General features: G+C 41.0%; 1 protein-coding gene across 1 annotated transcript; it reads right to left on the reverse strand.

Moving 5' to 3' along the window:
• Positions 1 to 633: 633 nt before the first annotated feature.
• On the reverse strand, positions 634 to 15,800 carry zmp:0000000991 (mucin-2). The gene is made up of 5 exons (XM_023296893.3): positions 15,555 to 15,800; positions 9,486 to 9,604; positions 9,168 to 9,348; positions 7,288 to 7,324; positions 634 to 6,716 (listed from the first exon to the last, which is right to left on the reverse strand). The coding sequence occupies exons 1-5, from the start codon at positions 15,650 to 15,652 to the stop codon at positions 1,431 to 1,433; spliced, it is 5,721 nt and encodes a 1,906-aa protein (XP_023152661.2). The 5' UTR covers positions 15,653 to 15,800; the 3' UTR covers positions 634 to 1,430.
• Positions 15,801 to 16,373: the final 573 nt, after the last annotated feature.

The following is a 16,373-nucleotide window of genomic DNA, read 5'->3' on the forward strand; positions in this document are numbered from 1 at the left end:
GTTACCATGATCCAGTGTTTTCTCTGTAAACAGAGGCCTCTGGACATGTGTTTCACAGTTGCCGTGTGATCAGCGCTGCACTTTCCTTTGTATGACATAACATGGAAAAGCAGATTCAAAGTCCGAGCACTAAAGCCTATGACACATGAAGTTATGCAGCCATGCCCTTCCCAGATGATGTCATGGCTAATAATACAAAGCAGATCATTCTGACTCAGTGTGAAAGTCTCTCTGGGAAAAATTCTACATACATAGTAGAGAAAGTCAAGGACACAAAGTAAGTGCACTGGCAGCAAACATGTTAAGCAATGGCTTTAAATGTAGACTAATGGACGTTTTAGCTAAACACAGCTCATGTGCTGTCATAGTTAATAACAAAAGGCAACACCCTCCCAAATAATGGGAGACTGTTAAGCAGCCCCACCTATAGCAGACATATTGATTCACGTGGTCATTGAAAATCACTGCAGATTGGAATGTGGCCTTTGTTTGTTGTAGATAATGAGCGTACCGTTTCTGGCATGTAAATACTGCGATGGGAAAGTCTACAATAAAACTCAACAGAAATCAAGCTGGTTAAAACTGGACAATCAACCAAACCAACTTGCTAACAGAAATCCCCCAAACAGAATCTTTTGTTGGAAATATTACATTTATTTATAAAATAGATATATTAAGACTTTAGATTGTCACTGTACAAATAAAAGCAGGCACTGTTTAGAGCATTTCATGATGTTTGTTAATCATAACAAGATTATATTTCATCCCAAAGTACAAAAAAAGTTTTAAAGCAACACTTTGTCTGTTAAAAAAAAGTTACTAAGAAAATAAGTTGTTTCTGCTTACATTTCCCAGAATTCAGTTCAATCTTCAAACACACGGAACACATATGATGAAATATCAAATGATAGCATGTTTATCCACATTACCTCAGCACTTACTGTTATCTAGCAGAATGAAATGCAAATCTAAAGATTAGACTTGCTGAAAGCCTAGCCTTACAGAGCAGTTTGTTCTTTAAAACAACCACACAGATACTTATACCTCACTAATGCCATGCAACTGTCCAAACTATAAATGCAGAACAATGGTAATTTACTATCCATAAATCGCAGACCTGCAGTCATAGACAATAAACTGTACATACTTAGGAAGTATTTAACCCTATGCTGATAATATCATGCTCGCCCATATGTCTTTTTACCACAACCACAACTACAACTTTCGAAAAGTAAATCATGCAAGCAACCAACTGTTCTAACTGATCTCACATCTCCTTTGTGACAGTAAGAGAGTTAACAAAAACAGGACACAAGCAGATGTTATCATACATAAAAGATTACAGCGCGTCCTTCCCCTCATGGACGTTTCTTTGTCATGTCTTGGATCGCAGAAACCTTAAAGAAGCTTTCAAAGCAACTGTTCCTCTTTCACAATTCTGTTTCCTTTTCTCTGTCCTCATCTGATTCTAGGTAATATTCATCATCTGTGGTTGTGTCTGAGCTGCTGTCTGAAGACTCCTCATAGGTGCTAAGGCTTGAAACATAACCTCTGGAGGGCAAAAGCCCTCTGGAGGAGGACTGGCTGTCCACCTGTTGGAGTGCTCCTGATGAGCTTGGAAAGGTTGGGGAGGAAAGGCTGGGAGGTTTGGACATGCGTCTGGACACTGGTGAGAGTGGCGGTGTTGGAGGAGGAGTCGGGGGACCCTCTGTATCCCATGTAAACTGACAAGTGTCCATGTTAGGGCTCCAAAGGTGAGCAGGCCTTGAGGCTGGGGCAGCTACAGGCTGAGACGGAGAGGCTCCTGAGCTCCAGTTTGTCAAGCACTTGGTCAGCGATCGAGGCAGAGATCTTGATCTCATTTTCCCAGGATCACCGGGGAAATATGACGTTCGACTGTCACTGGCAGGCTGGCAATCGGCTTCTTTGTTCCAATCAGGTGTGACAGACCACTGGTCCAAGTCTCTGCCATTACCTCCACAAGACAAGGCAGATTTTGAGAGGTCACCCATACTCATGAATCTGGATCCAGTGGAAATACGTCCAGGCCCTGAAGGTCGACTGGACAGAACTGAACTCACAGAAAAGGACCTACTAGGCTCAATACCGTACTTTAAGTCTGCATACGAGGATGCCAAGCGTTCCTTGTCTTGTACTGGGCTTACACTTGGAGGACCTGTGGACACCCGGCTTCTTCTTGAACCTCCTAAGCTCATTCCTTCTCCTGGCTCACAGGGAGAGGGGGATTCTCTGCGACGGTGCAGCTTTGGGCTGTAGAAGACACTGTCATCTGTCACTTCGGGTGAAGAAAATGGGGAGAGAGGGGATAGAGAGGAGAAGGGGGAGAAGGGGCTTCTGGGGCTCGGCGTGGACTTCCTGAACTGAGCAGGATAGGCAGCAGAGGGACTAGGACTCCTACAAGGACTGAGATCTCTACATGACAGGAACTGGTTTGATGCTGTATAATCTGTCTTGCTGTCTTTGTAAAAGTCAGACTGGTGTGTAGCTGGGTGGTCGACTGTCAGGTGAACTTGGGCTTTATTTTCAAATGTGTGTTCTGCACAAGTATTTTTCTCTTCTTGATCAGTTTCTAGAGCTGATTTTTCTGACCAAACAGAAAAGTGATCTCCTGTTGCTGAGCTTCCAACAGCTGAGGCTGGTATGATAGTGTATCTGTTTTGTGTCCATCTATCTGTATCCTCTGTTTTCTTTTCATTGTCACTCAACGCTATCTCTTTCTTCTGCACTCGCTCCTCCAGAGTTTTGGCACTCTCAACACTGTCACTGACATTACTGATATCACTTAATCCACTAATGGAAGGTGTTTGGGAAGCTCGTTTCCATTTCCATGGAAATGATGAATCATCTTCAAATCGTCTAGGGCTGAATTTTTGTCTCAGTCTATTAAGAACCTGGTCCATTTTAGTACTCTTGTTGGCCCTCTCTGACTCTGACCTTGATAAACTGGGGTTTGGGGTGCTCACACTTTTCTTCAGTGCAAATCGGCTTTTCTTTGGACTTTGTTCATTATTAACTTCCACTGAAAAAAATTTGCTTTTGCCCAGCACATTCTCCTTCATTCTTCTGCTTCTGCCTTCATTATTCCGGGACTGACTGTCTGTTGAGCTGCTACCACTGGAGCTCTGATCTGAATGACGATATGCTTCACCTGCTGCTCCCTTACTCTGCACTATGTTTGACTGTTGACTTAACTTGGACTCCATGGAAACCAGTGTGTTTGCGGTATCTTGCAAAGGTTTAGGTGTGGTGTCATTTGGGGCAGTAGCTGTATCTACTTTGGTTTTAATGCCGTAAACCAGTGTCTCAGTTACATATGAGGACTTGTGTGCCTTATCACCCCGAAGAGTCTGTAAGCTAACATGAATTCTGTTGTCGACAAGTAATATCTGGCTATTCTGACGGTCTTGGGTGGTACTCTTGCTGAGGTTATTGTTGACATGATCAGCTTCTGAAACCCCACATTTTGAAGTGTCTTGCATGGCAGAATTTTTTTGGGAAGACAAGGATGGGGGCTGGGATGGCCTGACAGGTGACAAAGGGGGCTTGGCTGTATTTAAGGAAAGTTGTGGGGTATAATTTAACTGAGAGGGTTGAGAGAAAAGTCGTGCTCTGGGTGTTGCAGTTTTAGTTTCTCCATGTGCCAGCCTGTTAGACATGAGAGTGGAGTAAGGTGGGGAGCTATAACGAAGCTTATAACTACTTGAAAAGTCAGGAGGGAGGGAGAGGGGAGCAGAAGAATGACACTGAACTGTGCCAGACTCCACTGATAGTGTTCTTTCCTGCCTGGGTGTGGTTAAGTCCCGCTTTCCCTGGTCAATGATCATCGTGTCACCAGCTCTTTGCTTGTTTTTCTCTCTGGATGCTAAATCAGCAGAGTCAGAAGACAAAGATCGATATTTTCCTCCTTTGCCCACCTGTATGCTGGAGGTCTTGGGGGTAGGAGAGCAAAGAGGAGATGTATTTCTTGTTGGACTGCTTGGTCTTAGAAACGAAAAGATGGATGGAGCATTCCGAGAGAACTTGGAGGGAGATGGAGTGCTTGTTGGGACTCGAGATGGTTCTGGCTTCTCCACTGTGGTGGACTCTGAAACCTGGACATCAACTGAGTCCTCCCATGTTACTCGTCTTAGTTTTTTTAACTCTGCACTGAGGCGTTTCTTTGGGTCTGTTTCTGGGCTGTTGGGGAATGTCCTCCCTCCTTTTGGACTGGGAGTTTCTGAGTAGTTTGGGCTGGAAATGACTGGGGTTGCAGGGGGAGTCAGGAGAGAGGAGATAGCAGTGGGAGTGACAGGAGGACTAAGAAAGGAAGGACTTGGGGAAGCAGTGGATACAGGATGTCTTCCAGTGCTTGAGGTGGTGGATGCAGAACTGTAGTTTGTTTTAGAGAAAGAACTGATTGTGGGAATCAGGCTGGACACAGTGTTAGGTTGGAAAGGTTTGGGAATGGAGGCATACGTTCTTTCAAAGCCAAGAGGTGTAGTGTTGGATTTATTGCTAAACTGTGGTATGTGGGACAAAGATCCAGCGTGCGATGAAGCATGGATGCTAGTCTGAGAAGAAACTTGAGGAGAACTGAAAGAGAAACTATTTTTAGTGTTTGTGGTTGGGGGGAGACCAGAGGTAGCTTGAGAATTAAGAGCTTGACTGCTGAGAGTGTTAGTGAAATCAAGAGAAAGAGATGGTTTGGTAAACTTCTGTGAGTCCGTGCTGAGAGGAGGTATGGGGGTGTTGTTGGTTTTGGCAGGACAAGGATTATTTTTGTACTTGCTGCTGCTCTCTGTGGGTGTATTTGAGCTTTTGGGATTTAGCAAAGTAGGTGGTAATTCCGCTACACTTGCTGTAAATGAACTGTTGCTTGCATCAGACTTGCAGGGATCTTTAGCGTGACTCAGTGTTGTTTGTGCTGTAGCTCTGCTAATTTTAGAACTACAAAATGCATCAGGCATACTATAAGGCTTTTGTGGTTCTCTGTTGTTTAGGTTTAAGCTGTACTGCTGTTTGACAAGCCTCTGTGATTCGTGATCAAGGGAAGTCTCAGGGATTATTTGTTTGAGACTGTGTGTTCCTCCCCGTGTCTTCATAACAAAGTTCATGTTCCCTTTACAGACTGCCTCTGTTGTGTTATTGTTGTCTTTGTTACTGGAGATTTGACGACCCAGCGTTTTGTTGTCAGTCGGACTTAGAGAGGCCATGCCACCATTATCATTACAGGGTGGAACAAGGGGTGTGTTTAGCTCGTCTTTGATGGTGGTTGTATCACTAAGGATGAGAGGAGAGCTACCTTCGTGGCTAACTTGTTTCCACCAGGAAGTGGATTTTAGGTTGGTCCTTTGAGGAAAGGAATGGGTTTTCAGCAGTGCAGAGTGATCATATGGGGAATGTCTGGCTGAGGAGTTGTTGTTCTCTGACATTAGGTTTGTACTTTTATCTGAATCCCTGCTGTTCAGTTGTCTCTCTAATGGTCCTTTACTTAGAATTGGCTGTTTGGAAGATGTCACACTGGGCTGGATCCTATTTACTGTCTGAGGGTGGTGGGTGGAGGCTGTACCTCCTGCATCTCTGTTTATTGGGGATGTTGAAAAGAAGACTGTGTCAGATATGTTCCTTTCTCTGTGAATGGAGGATGATGGGGAAAGGACAGGTCCAATTTCAGTTGTCCTATAAGAAAGAGGTGATGGAGAGAGAAGAGACTTTGTCCTGTCTTGGTCATTATTATTGAGAAAGCTTTGAGAAAGGTGGGTTGTAAATAATTGTCCATTTTGATCACTTGAAGGACCGTTTAGAGGCAAAGGGTTTACATCTGAGAATGTGGAAGCTGAATCAGAGTTCTGGCCATTGGAGTTATATCTCCTTAGAGATAGAAGTAGACTGCTGGTTGTTGGTTTTGAGCTTAAAGATGAGAGTCCTCCTTGATGGCCGGTTTGTGGATTCCTCCTTTGTTCATTTGGGTCATGGAAGAGGGGAGACACAGATGATTTAGTTGTGGCTAAAGGGCTTAAACCACCTGCATCTATCTTCCTGTTTTCCATCCATCCAGAGTTTACATCCAAGGAGACAGTGTGATTCATTTGCCTTTTAGTTTCATAGTCCAAGCTTGAAGGATCACTTTTAGCTGACCAGCCCACTGTATTTCTCCTGGGGCCCAGAAATGGGGACCTCAGTTGGGCTTGTGGCCCATCTGTCAACACCCTATCCACACCGTGTTGGTTCTGAGTCACATGAAAACCACGCTCACGCTGTGCTGCAGTATTTGCCACTTCTTGTAGATTCCCCTGGGCTTCTGAATTGCCCGTTCCATCAGGTCTTTTGGTCCGTCGTAGGCGTCCATTCCAGTGCGGGGCAAGAACTGTTACCACGGTTGAGGACAACATAGTCGTAGGGGGGTTAGACTGTTCCCCAATATCTGTTTGGTTTTCAAGCTTTGTTTGGTCCTTTATATCATCCTCTAACTCAACTTCAGTGCAAGTCCTTGGTGGTGACAAAAATGTAGGTATGTGCAAACCATTGTGTTCATGTGGTCCAATGTCACCATTTGAAAAAATGTAAGCTGTACTCAAGTCCTGGGTAATCTCCAGTTCATTGCAAACTGTGATGACCTCGTCTTCCTTCTTCACTGGAAATGGTATTGTCTCTGATAATGGATAGATGCTGGTTGTCTCTACAGAGGTGTGTTGTGATGGCGTTCTTCCATTTACCTGTCAAGATAAAAAGTATTTGCTGTTGGTACCTATATTTTGCATACTAGTTTACAGTTAGCTAAACAACTACAATCACCATTTTAAATTAATATTTGAAACGCACACACAATACCAATGCAAATTCTGTGTATAGTAGTATAAAGCACAATCTGGCTTTTACAGCCAACCTAAGCGACAGTGAGCAGTAAAACTCCATGCTGGCAGGAGACAGAGCCTTTGTAAGGCTCATGTTCCCATGGTGTAGCTATGTAGGAGACTCAAGCCTTGACAAACAGGTTACTTTAAAAGACATGAAAGAAGCACGCACACCCTGTCCCTCCTAACTGTTATAATAATAATAAAGCTCAGACGTTTTCCAGAGTACACTGTATCACTGATGATGTTTGTACAGATAACGACTTCATGTGGTTTTTAAAGACTTTCAGAGTCATGAAATTTGTTGCATGAACATTACATTAGATTGGGGATATTTTGTATTACTGGGGACTTAAAGTTACATGTTAACATTACTTCTATACCAATGACCTGCTTACAGTATGACATAATGATTTAAACTGTGAATCTTTACCTGAACGCTGCTCTCAACCTGTTGTTGTTTGGTTGAACTGGCAAAACAGAACAGAGAGAAAGTTTATTACATTAATCTTTAAACATACTGGGCATCTATTGAGTTTCTTTAAAAGAAAAAGAACAGAAAGACAGATAGTCAAACATTTTTTAAATAATGTCTATGGTTGTTATGGGTATTCTGATGACAACTTTGTTGCATAATAAAGATGTTTCATTGTTATTCCTGAGTGTGTTGTGTAGACACTAAGTGATGAATAAGAACACATAAATAACAACAACCTGTAAACTTAATTTTATTGCTGAGCGAATACAATGAATACTAATGAAGTATCTCAGCAACAACACATAAATAAATGCGATCAGTGTTTTTTATGGTCTCAGACACTCCCAGTCTTCCAGTGCTCTACTGTAATGTTTTTGTGTGAAGCAGTTGAGGGATTAAATGTCTAACACTTTTCACAGCAACGCTGATCAACAGGATCGACAGCATTCCTCTGCTCTGTCCCTCTTTTCTAAACAGCTTTCCCACTGTAATGTGAACGAAAGTCACACCTCTTAAGCATTCGTGCAGGCACTTTTCAATTAGACATGGTTCACTGTGCACATTCAAGATCACGTTCTCAGTTCAAGATATCTATATAAGGTCATGTTGGACTGACATGGCTGCAGGTGGCCAGGAGAAAGTTTAGGGGTGTGTCTCCGACTAAACCAATAAGGTCGGTTCCATCAGTGACCACTGCTGACAAGCTTTTCCTATTCTTGGACACATCAGTCGCTGGCATGCAAATATGGCTTAAGGAAAGTGTGCAGCACACACTAAACATTGTCCACTATGCATAATATCAAATATAATTAATATTTAATTTCAGATTGCATAACCGTATCTAACCTAAATTAACCTCTTTTCTTCTTACATTGCTGACTTCGGAATATATCTCTGTGCAAAGAATCAGTCCACAGGTAGATGATATGTGATACTATGTTAAATATTAACTCTGAAAATGCAAAGTAGAGCATCCTATAAAGGAGTGAAGAGCCGCATATCTTTTTATACTGGAATCTAGAGCAAGGAGCGTGAAGTTAAAGTACACCAAAACCAGAAAACAGTGCATGCATACTTTGAAGAGTTCACTTCCTTGTTTAGACAAGGAGCTAACCATTTCAGACAGTGTATGCAGACAGGGTTCAGTGGTTCAGCTACTGTTTGACTAAACGTTAGAGAACACGTGAGATAAATGACTGAACGCTCATTAATTCCAGACCTTGGAAACAGATACTTGGACTCTGGCCATTACCAATTACAGAGAATCAGACAACGCAGAGAGAAGAGGCCCTGTTGCTGGGAATGCTTGACAGGATTCCTTCATGATAACACGTGATTAATAAATGTAATGTATGTCAAAGTGAAGCTGCCAGTCAATTACAGCAATAATCTACAGAGAGATACCTCAAAAGACACAACAGATGAAACCACAAGATCCCTGTTGAATGGTGTAACTCATGTCTCAGGTATTTTAAGCTTTACTGAAGGCTCTACCTGATATACAGTCAAGCTGAAGCTCAGTGAATCACTGTCTGTGAATTCATGCTACTGAATCTCATTCGCTGATCAGCGTAGATCACTGCATGTGTGTGCAGCTACATACACAAAACAGATTGCATTTGTTATTCTGTTGATGAGAACGTCACACAGACAGCTGGACAGCATGATGATGGCATAATGTCCCGCATGGCAAAGTAGAACAAACTGTACAAAGAAGCTGTTATTCCTTCAGACATGGATCAAGAGACTAAATATCTTATTGAGTCTCTAATCAAGATCAGAACTCAAATTCACTAATATGTGTATTTTGATAAATGATTCCTTTCCTTGTTTACCTGTGCAGAGTGGGTTCTAAATTCTCCTTTAGTACAGGTTTGTCAAAGCTTAGGCTCCTGGAGAGTCTCAGGAGGAGGCTAGAGGTGAATCTGGGCCCAACAGGTTTCTGGATCTGGACCTCTGGATCACCACAGTGAGAAGCCTCGTCCTTTTTGAGGTTGTCCACTCTTAATATTAATGCTGCAATAGATCCAGAGTACAGGGGTTATTCTGATTCTTCTCATAGGTACGAGATGAAATAATCAAGGCTAAATAGCTTCTTCATGTGCACAGATGAAAGTTGTGCATCTTAAATGTGTGGCAGATGTGCATTTTACCTTTGTGTGTTTCTCTCTGTCTGACGGCTGATTGGTGAGAGTTCTGCTCAGCTGGAATTCCATCAGAGTGATGATTCTCCTGTTTGAACCTTTCACCAAATGCTTCATCTTGCTGTTCTCTAAAAAACGACAACAAAAAAATAATTAAAAGAATTATTTTAACCAATGACTGAACTATGATTTAATGCAAACATGAATAACATCCACGGGCTCCTGTCAAATAAATCACACCTCTTTGTGTTTATTATAGAGATCCAATATTTAACATTTTACTGACATTCATCTGTAGTGTTATTTATTTTTTTTAAAAGAAGTAATTTAAAAATGCACTATTTTGTCTATGATGCTGCTGCCTCTTTCTATCTGTAGTCTCCATTTTGTGGTCTCAAGCGATGTCCCTCCCACAGCACCACAGCATCTGATCGGTGATGTATCACAAGTAAAAGCCTCTCAAATGATGCTTACATGTAGAAAAGTTCTATTTTTATTAGGTGAAAATCCCAAAAACAAAGGCATTTCAACAAGCTTTGGCACGAAGACTTTAATTTTACTGCAAATCCATATATATATAGCATATGAGTTTCAAAAATTGCTTATTGATGAGCCCCTAGTTTAACATCAGATTTGGCATCTTGTGATTGGTAATTTCACAGATTTAGAGACCTAATAATTGCACACAAAACCACGATTGAGGGTTGCAGTGGAAATGGCTCGTTGTGTTTTACAGGAAGGAAAAGATAATTGAGAACCTCTATCAGTTTAGCATAAGAAATTCAGACATAAAAAAAACAGTCAGTGATTTTATTTGCTGCTAACAGCTTAGTAGTGACAACTGATTAAAGTAGTATTTATAAACAGTGACCTAATTTCACACAATCTCCTGCATGTGACAACAGACAGAAAAACACACAAATGAGGACATCTTCCTCATGAATTCAGCTACAATAAAACACAGCCAGCAGAACTCCTCCTTCTCTCTGTCTCGACATGAAAAGCGAATTTTGTTGTTTGCGTGTTCCAGCAAACTCAGCGATAAATTACATACACTATTAAAAGTTAATTTTAAGTGACTGGCAATAATTACAGGCAGCTATGCCCTGTTAAAAGTGAATTTGAGCTTCAGAGGTGTGAGCCAGGGTAGCAAAAGAAGACCTGGAGGTTAGATGAGGCTGATCTCAGACAAGGAGCACAGTCACTTGTGCTGATCAACGACCAATCACTGTTCCAGGAAAACAATATTCTCTACTTGTATGTAAGCAAGCATAAAACTAAGGCTGAAGGAAAACAGCCGTGCTTCTCTCATCTTATCAGTCTAACAGTGCTGGACCGATAAGCAGTGGTTACATAACAATACCACACTGCTCCCTCCACACTTTCTCTTACAACCAGAGCACAGAGCTAACACGCCCACTCACTCTGCCACAAAAACATGCATATGCACATTTACTGCTGCAACCCAACGCTGAACCCACGCTGGTGCGCCAACTGCCGATCACGATGATGACACCAGAACGAGGATGAGTCGGTTATCTAAACAGGAATGTACGTGCAGCCGCAACCTTTGATCGGCGACAAAATAAATGACGGCAATTATGTCCAGCAGGACATTCCAGGATCGCCTTCTCTCTGAACATTCAGCTCAGCAGTTTAGAAGTGGATGGAAACTGAGGGTTGAGAGTCTTTATCTAACCCGCAGTGCTTCATGCGATCACAAAAGTTCAGTTTTGATTTTTGTTCTCGCCCTGTCGTAATAACATGGACCATCATGCAGAGCTGCAACTTTCACCATCCACCTTGCCTTTAGGGGCAACGCTTCGGCCTCATTAGAGCATAATCTCTGGAAAGCTACAATAAAAGCCTGCCATGACTTGACATGAGAGGAAAGCAAAGAGAAATGTGAGGAGCCCGGGCGGGAGGGAGATCTTCATGCTCCTCAACAGCTACCTCTGTGCCAAGGATAACACACCTCCTGTGTGTGTTGAAGCTCAGCTCTCCCAGAGGCAGCAGCAGAAATGTTATCACATCACAGTGATCTTAGTGCCTGTAAACCTGCAGGAAACCATGTTTGGTAATTGATAGGACTGTGATCATGGACCACGAGGAACTCATGAACTGAAGCTGCATAGTTTACATGACAGAGGCTTCTTTTCAAATAGCTTTCATGTTTGTTGTTGTTACACCTATAGCTCCATGTCAGGTGTTCACTTTGTACACCTGACATCCAAGTACAGGCTGTCTGAAGTCTGTCGTCACAGGGACTCGACTGCTGAAGTGATCCTGAATATTTACTATGAATTTGTTCCTATTCAACGCGCAGTTATGGAATTTAATAGCAAAACACTTACTGCACACATCTTAAAAAAAAAAACTTTATAGAGCCATAGTCAACATTATCAGCTGGTTTGTTTACTTCATCCTACAGTACAAAATCTAAAGATATTCCTTTAACAATAGTTTTAAACTGTCAAATGTAGTAAATCTTGACATTTTGAGGGGGGCAAACAGCAAATATTTAGCATATTTCTGTGACTTAAAAGATGATAAATTAAAATGACTGCTCATTACTTTTTTCTTTGTGTGATTAATCTCTAATTTCACCAGTTGTCTCAGCCCTAACAGTATTTCACCACCAGGAACTTACTTGCACAAATAGATCAACACAAAACATAGGGATCCTGGAATGTTAAATGTTTACAGTCTGTCTCTTTTTCTGTTCTTTTTTTTATAAGTAAATTACATTAAATCAAGTTTATCTGTCAAACAATGCGCTGTTAATGTCACAAGGCAGGCAGCAACAAAAAAATATGCAAGACAGAAGGACAGAAATTAGGAAAAATACAATAGCATAAATAGAAAATAACAGAAAAATAAGACAAAATATGGTAAGAACTTGTATGACTAATTTGTAAAATAAAATGAATATAACATCCTATAACATTTACATCACTAAGAGCAACCAAGAGCCACTGAGAACGTGTAAATCTGTAGATTTTTCTGAAAAGCATCAACAGAGAAGAACATTTGACTGAAAGGAGGTTATTCTAAAGCTCTGGATCTCCTGATCTCAATCATAGAACAAATGTTTAGTCAAGTGCACTTTTATAAAATCACCACTTGAAACAGCAGAAGCTGAAAATTACATTCCTTTGTTCGTTTCAGTTAGTTCTAAAATGAAATGAATTGGCAATAATAAATCGACTGTTGTAAACAATCTTCCAAGCATAAATGCCCCAAATTCTTACCACTTCCAGCTTTTAAATCTTCCTGATTTTCTGTGTTTTCATGTGTAGTAAACTGAGTCTTTTGGACTAAAATGTGATAATTTCACAGTCTCATCTGCGATTAAGAGTCCAAGTCGACTAACAGTTCAAAACCCAGAGAGATTTCATTTACCTTCATACTAGATAAAGAAAATCACAAAATATTCAAATCAGAAAAGCTGTAACATGGAAATCGTATTGCCTTAAAAACATATATTTTTAAATTTGTTAACTGTCCATACAGCTCATAATAGCTGTCAAACTATCCTGCGGAACAAGTATCCCTGGTCTTATATATTTGATTTGGTCAACTGACAAAGAATTGAAAACAAGTTTGACTATTGATCGACTGTTTGACTCAAGTGCGATGATGAACATTCTCTAGTCGCATCATCTCAAATGTGAGATTGGTTGCTTTTGCTTGTTTCATGTCATTATAAAGTGATTGTTGGTAATTAAAGCTAATAATTTAAACCTGTTTACAGGTCGCCCACCCAAACTGTTGAGCTACAAGGGCACCATAAATATATTTAACCATTTTCATTTCACAGCTTTAACAACTTTAAAAAATAATTAAAAATTAACCAATAACCAACATAACTGCACTCTACATTTTTAACAAGTGTTGTGATGGAAGAACACCACAAGTTAAGTCTTAATGTAATTTTGTTTTATATGTACATTTGATTTTATTATTAATTGTTTTTAATCTAGCTTGTTTCAATGCAGCCTCCAGAGGCGGCTACTTATACAGGGTGTCCCAAAAAATTTGAAATCATTTCATCACCAAATAATTTGTTTAAAATATGTTTGCTCAAAAACCTGTAATTGTTTTCATTTTCCTGCTTTCAGGAATAGAAATGCCCTTTACTGCAACAGAAAAGGCCTTCTATGTACTGAAGTACGCCCAGACTCAGTCAAACGTGAATGTGCAATGTGAATTTGTTAGAAAATTTCATGAACAAGCACTGACAGGAAAGCAGATTTGGACGTGGCATAAGAAGTTTCAAGAGGAAAGAAGGAACTCCACTACAACTTGATGTGTGATGTGTCACAAGCAGCACTGAACATTTGTAATAACTTTGGAACATTATAAAATTACCATCCCTCAGAATTTTTCATTTCAAAGTTATAGAATAAAACATTTTATGTCCAAAATACATCCTATTAAGTATCATTTCTCCTGGCCACGTAGACAGTCTGATATGGACATTTCAAATGATGTCAATTTTTTGGGACACCCTGTATTTTTGTCATGCCCCCATATATGATGACAATAAAGCTATTCAATCTATTCTATTCTAAGTGAATATGCATTTAATTTGAATTTGACTATGGACTGCTATTGCAGAAGTCTCCATCTTTACAGTAAAATGTATAAAATCCAACGTAGACATGGTGACCTCTAATCTCTTGCCGCTAACACAAACCATCACTCGCTGCTGCTGACATGCAACATGCAGGTTATCTGGACGGTGATCCGAGGCTCCGTTTGTTTTGATGGTTTAGGCTGATGACTAATTGTTATCTCTGAGAGCCTCTTTGGGCGGCTGCATCACGCACTGTGTGTCTCATACAAGTATATTGGTGTATTCTTCACTTTAAGGTCAGCCCTGCTGTGGGTGTGCGCCCATATCTGCCAGCTAACACTTACATAACCACAAGGATCCAGCCTAAAACTAAAGTGTGGGCGTGTGCTCAATACTGACAAAACGCATGCAATATTCCAACTGCTGAAAACGATTAACACCCTAAACTTTAAGTTTCATCCAAAGAGAACTTAACGGCTTTGCAGTGATTGGATGAGAGGTGACAAATGGTGGCTGGGACACAATGTGACTTGCTGCCACACCTTCAGTACCTGTCAGGTTTCCAAGAGGAGCTATTCCTTTTTAAGCCTACAGACAGGCACATAGTGGATGGGTTTAGGTGGAATTAGCAGGAGGATATGCAGATAATAAACAGAGTTGGAGCTCGGGACGTGCACAGACAGCAGCTTTGTGTACCTCTGGTTAAACTGCAGGCCTGGGTTTGCATGTTAGAGCTCGCCTGCCAAGCCAATGAAGCTGAACTGCACTGAAATACAACAATCTGATGCTGGTTTTCACATGCACCCACACAAATGCAGGCTCAAGCTCAAATGTTAGCCACACAGCCTGGTACATGCACAGTGTCAAAGCAAAAAGTCTAAATGTCGCTGGAAGTAAATTGGAGCTGAGATGCGTCACGTTTTATGAGTTTGGGAAAGAGCATGTGGCACCAACCAGAGCCTATTCAAAAATCTGACAAGTTGAGCAAACTAATACCAGCGGTGACAAGACAGTCATGCGTGTAGTTAAAATGTGTTTTATCATGAATATAACACTGACATTTCACTAAAACAGTTTATCACACATATTGGTTACATTCTTACTTCTCTTCAAAACTCTCGCCTCCGTTTTCTGTCAAATACAGTATGGTGGATAGCAGCTATGAAGCAATGAACTAAGGAAAAAAAATAGCACGAGTGGAATATCTTAACGCCGAATTCACTTACATAAAGCCATGATTGCCGAGAAGTTGCCTGTTTTGCTGTCAGGCGTGTGTATATTTCCAGATACGCGTTTCGACATTGAATGTACAGATTTTTAAACGCGGTTCGGCGCGAGGTTTCTCTCCCCTTCACCAGAACATCTTGTATCGAGATTAAAAGCAAAACGGAGCCAAACAGAGTGAGTGGCGACATTTAACCAGTCGATAAAAGGCATAGAAAGTACATTTTAAGAACAAAGCGGTCGGTTAAGAGTACTTTAAGGACATTTACTCCTACCGTGCAGCTGTAGTCCGTGTTGCTGTCCCGTACAGAGGCGTAGCTGTCTCTCCTCCTACTACTGTGGGCTCCAGCTCTCCTGCGTCACTTGTTGACATCCTCTTTTAACCGGTTCAGTCAGCCTTCAGTGTTCAGGCTGGACGAGCCGAGCATCTCAAAAATGCAGGCAGGAATTTCCTGAGAATTAGGTGCGAACAGGCCAAGTATGCGCAAAAGTCAAAGTTCAACAGCTCTTGTGACAGACAGGTGAGCGGAGCCACACACCGGCCACTTACTGCGGCTGCGTCCCGTCACTGCCGCTATTCCCGGTACTTTCACCTGCAGTGTTGTTATCTTATCACCTTTATACAGTCTGGCACTTCTAATCAAGGCTACAGCCAAGGAGTCAACAGTCAACGCAGACATGCAACTTTTTTCACTAAGAATTCTGCATTATCTGAAAACAAAATGATTTACTGATGGAAACTGTTCTGTAACTTGTTAAAACATAACATAAAAACACTATACACAAGTAACACAAATCATTTTTGTAAGTATTTATTGAAAGGTTAGTTTGGTTAGCGCTGACAACAGAAAATAACTGATATGCATCTCCCATCCAAAAAAAAAGCTTCAGTAAAAACAACTGTATTATTATTATTGGTTCTTAGCACTTCTTTATTTCTAACTGTATGATTGAATCAAAGTTATACAACATATTGTATTTAAATGAATAATGGTAAATTTTATGAATGTAAGTTGGGGTGACGATGTATATCTGGGGCTTCTCATCAGTCAGAACTGATGAATTGGTGAGAGAACGAACAGCTTCCAGAACCA

Source organism: Amphiprion ocellaris, chromosome 22 (genome assembly GCF_022539595.1).
Source record: "Amphiprion ocellaris isolate individual 3 ecotype Okinawa chromosome 22, ASM2253959v1, whole genome shotgun sequence".
In the NCBI taxonomy this organism is placed as follows: Eukaryota; Metazoa; Chordata; class Actinopteri; family Pomacentridae; genus Amphiprion; species Amphiprion ocellaris.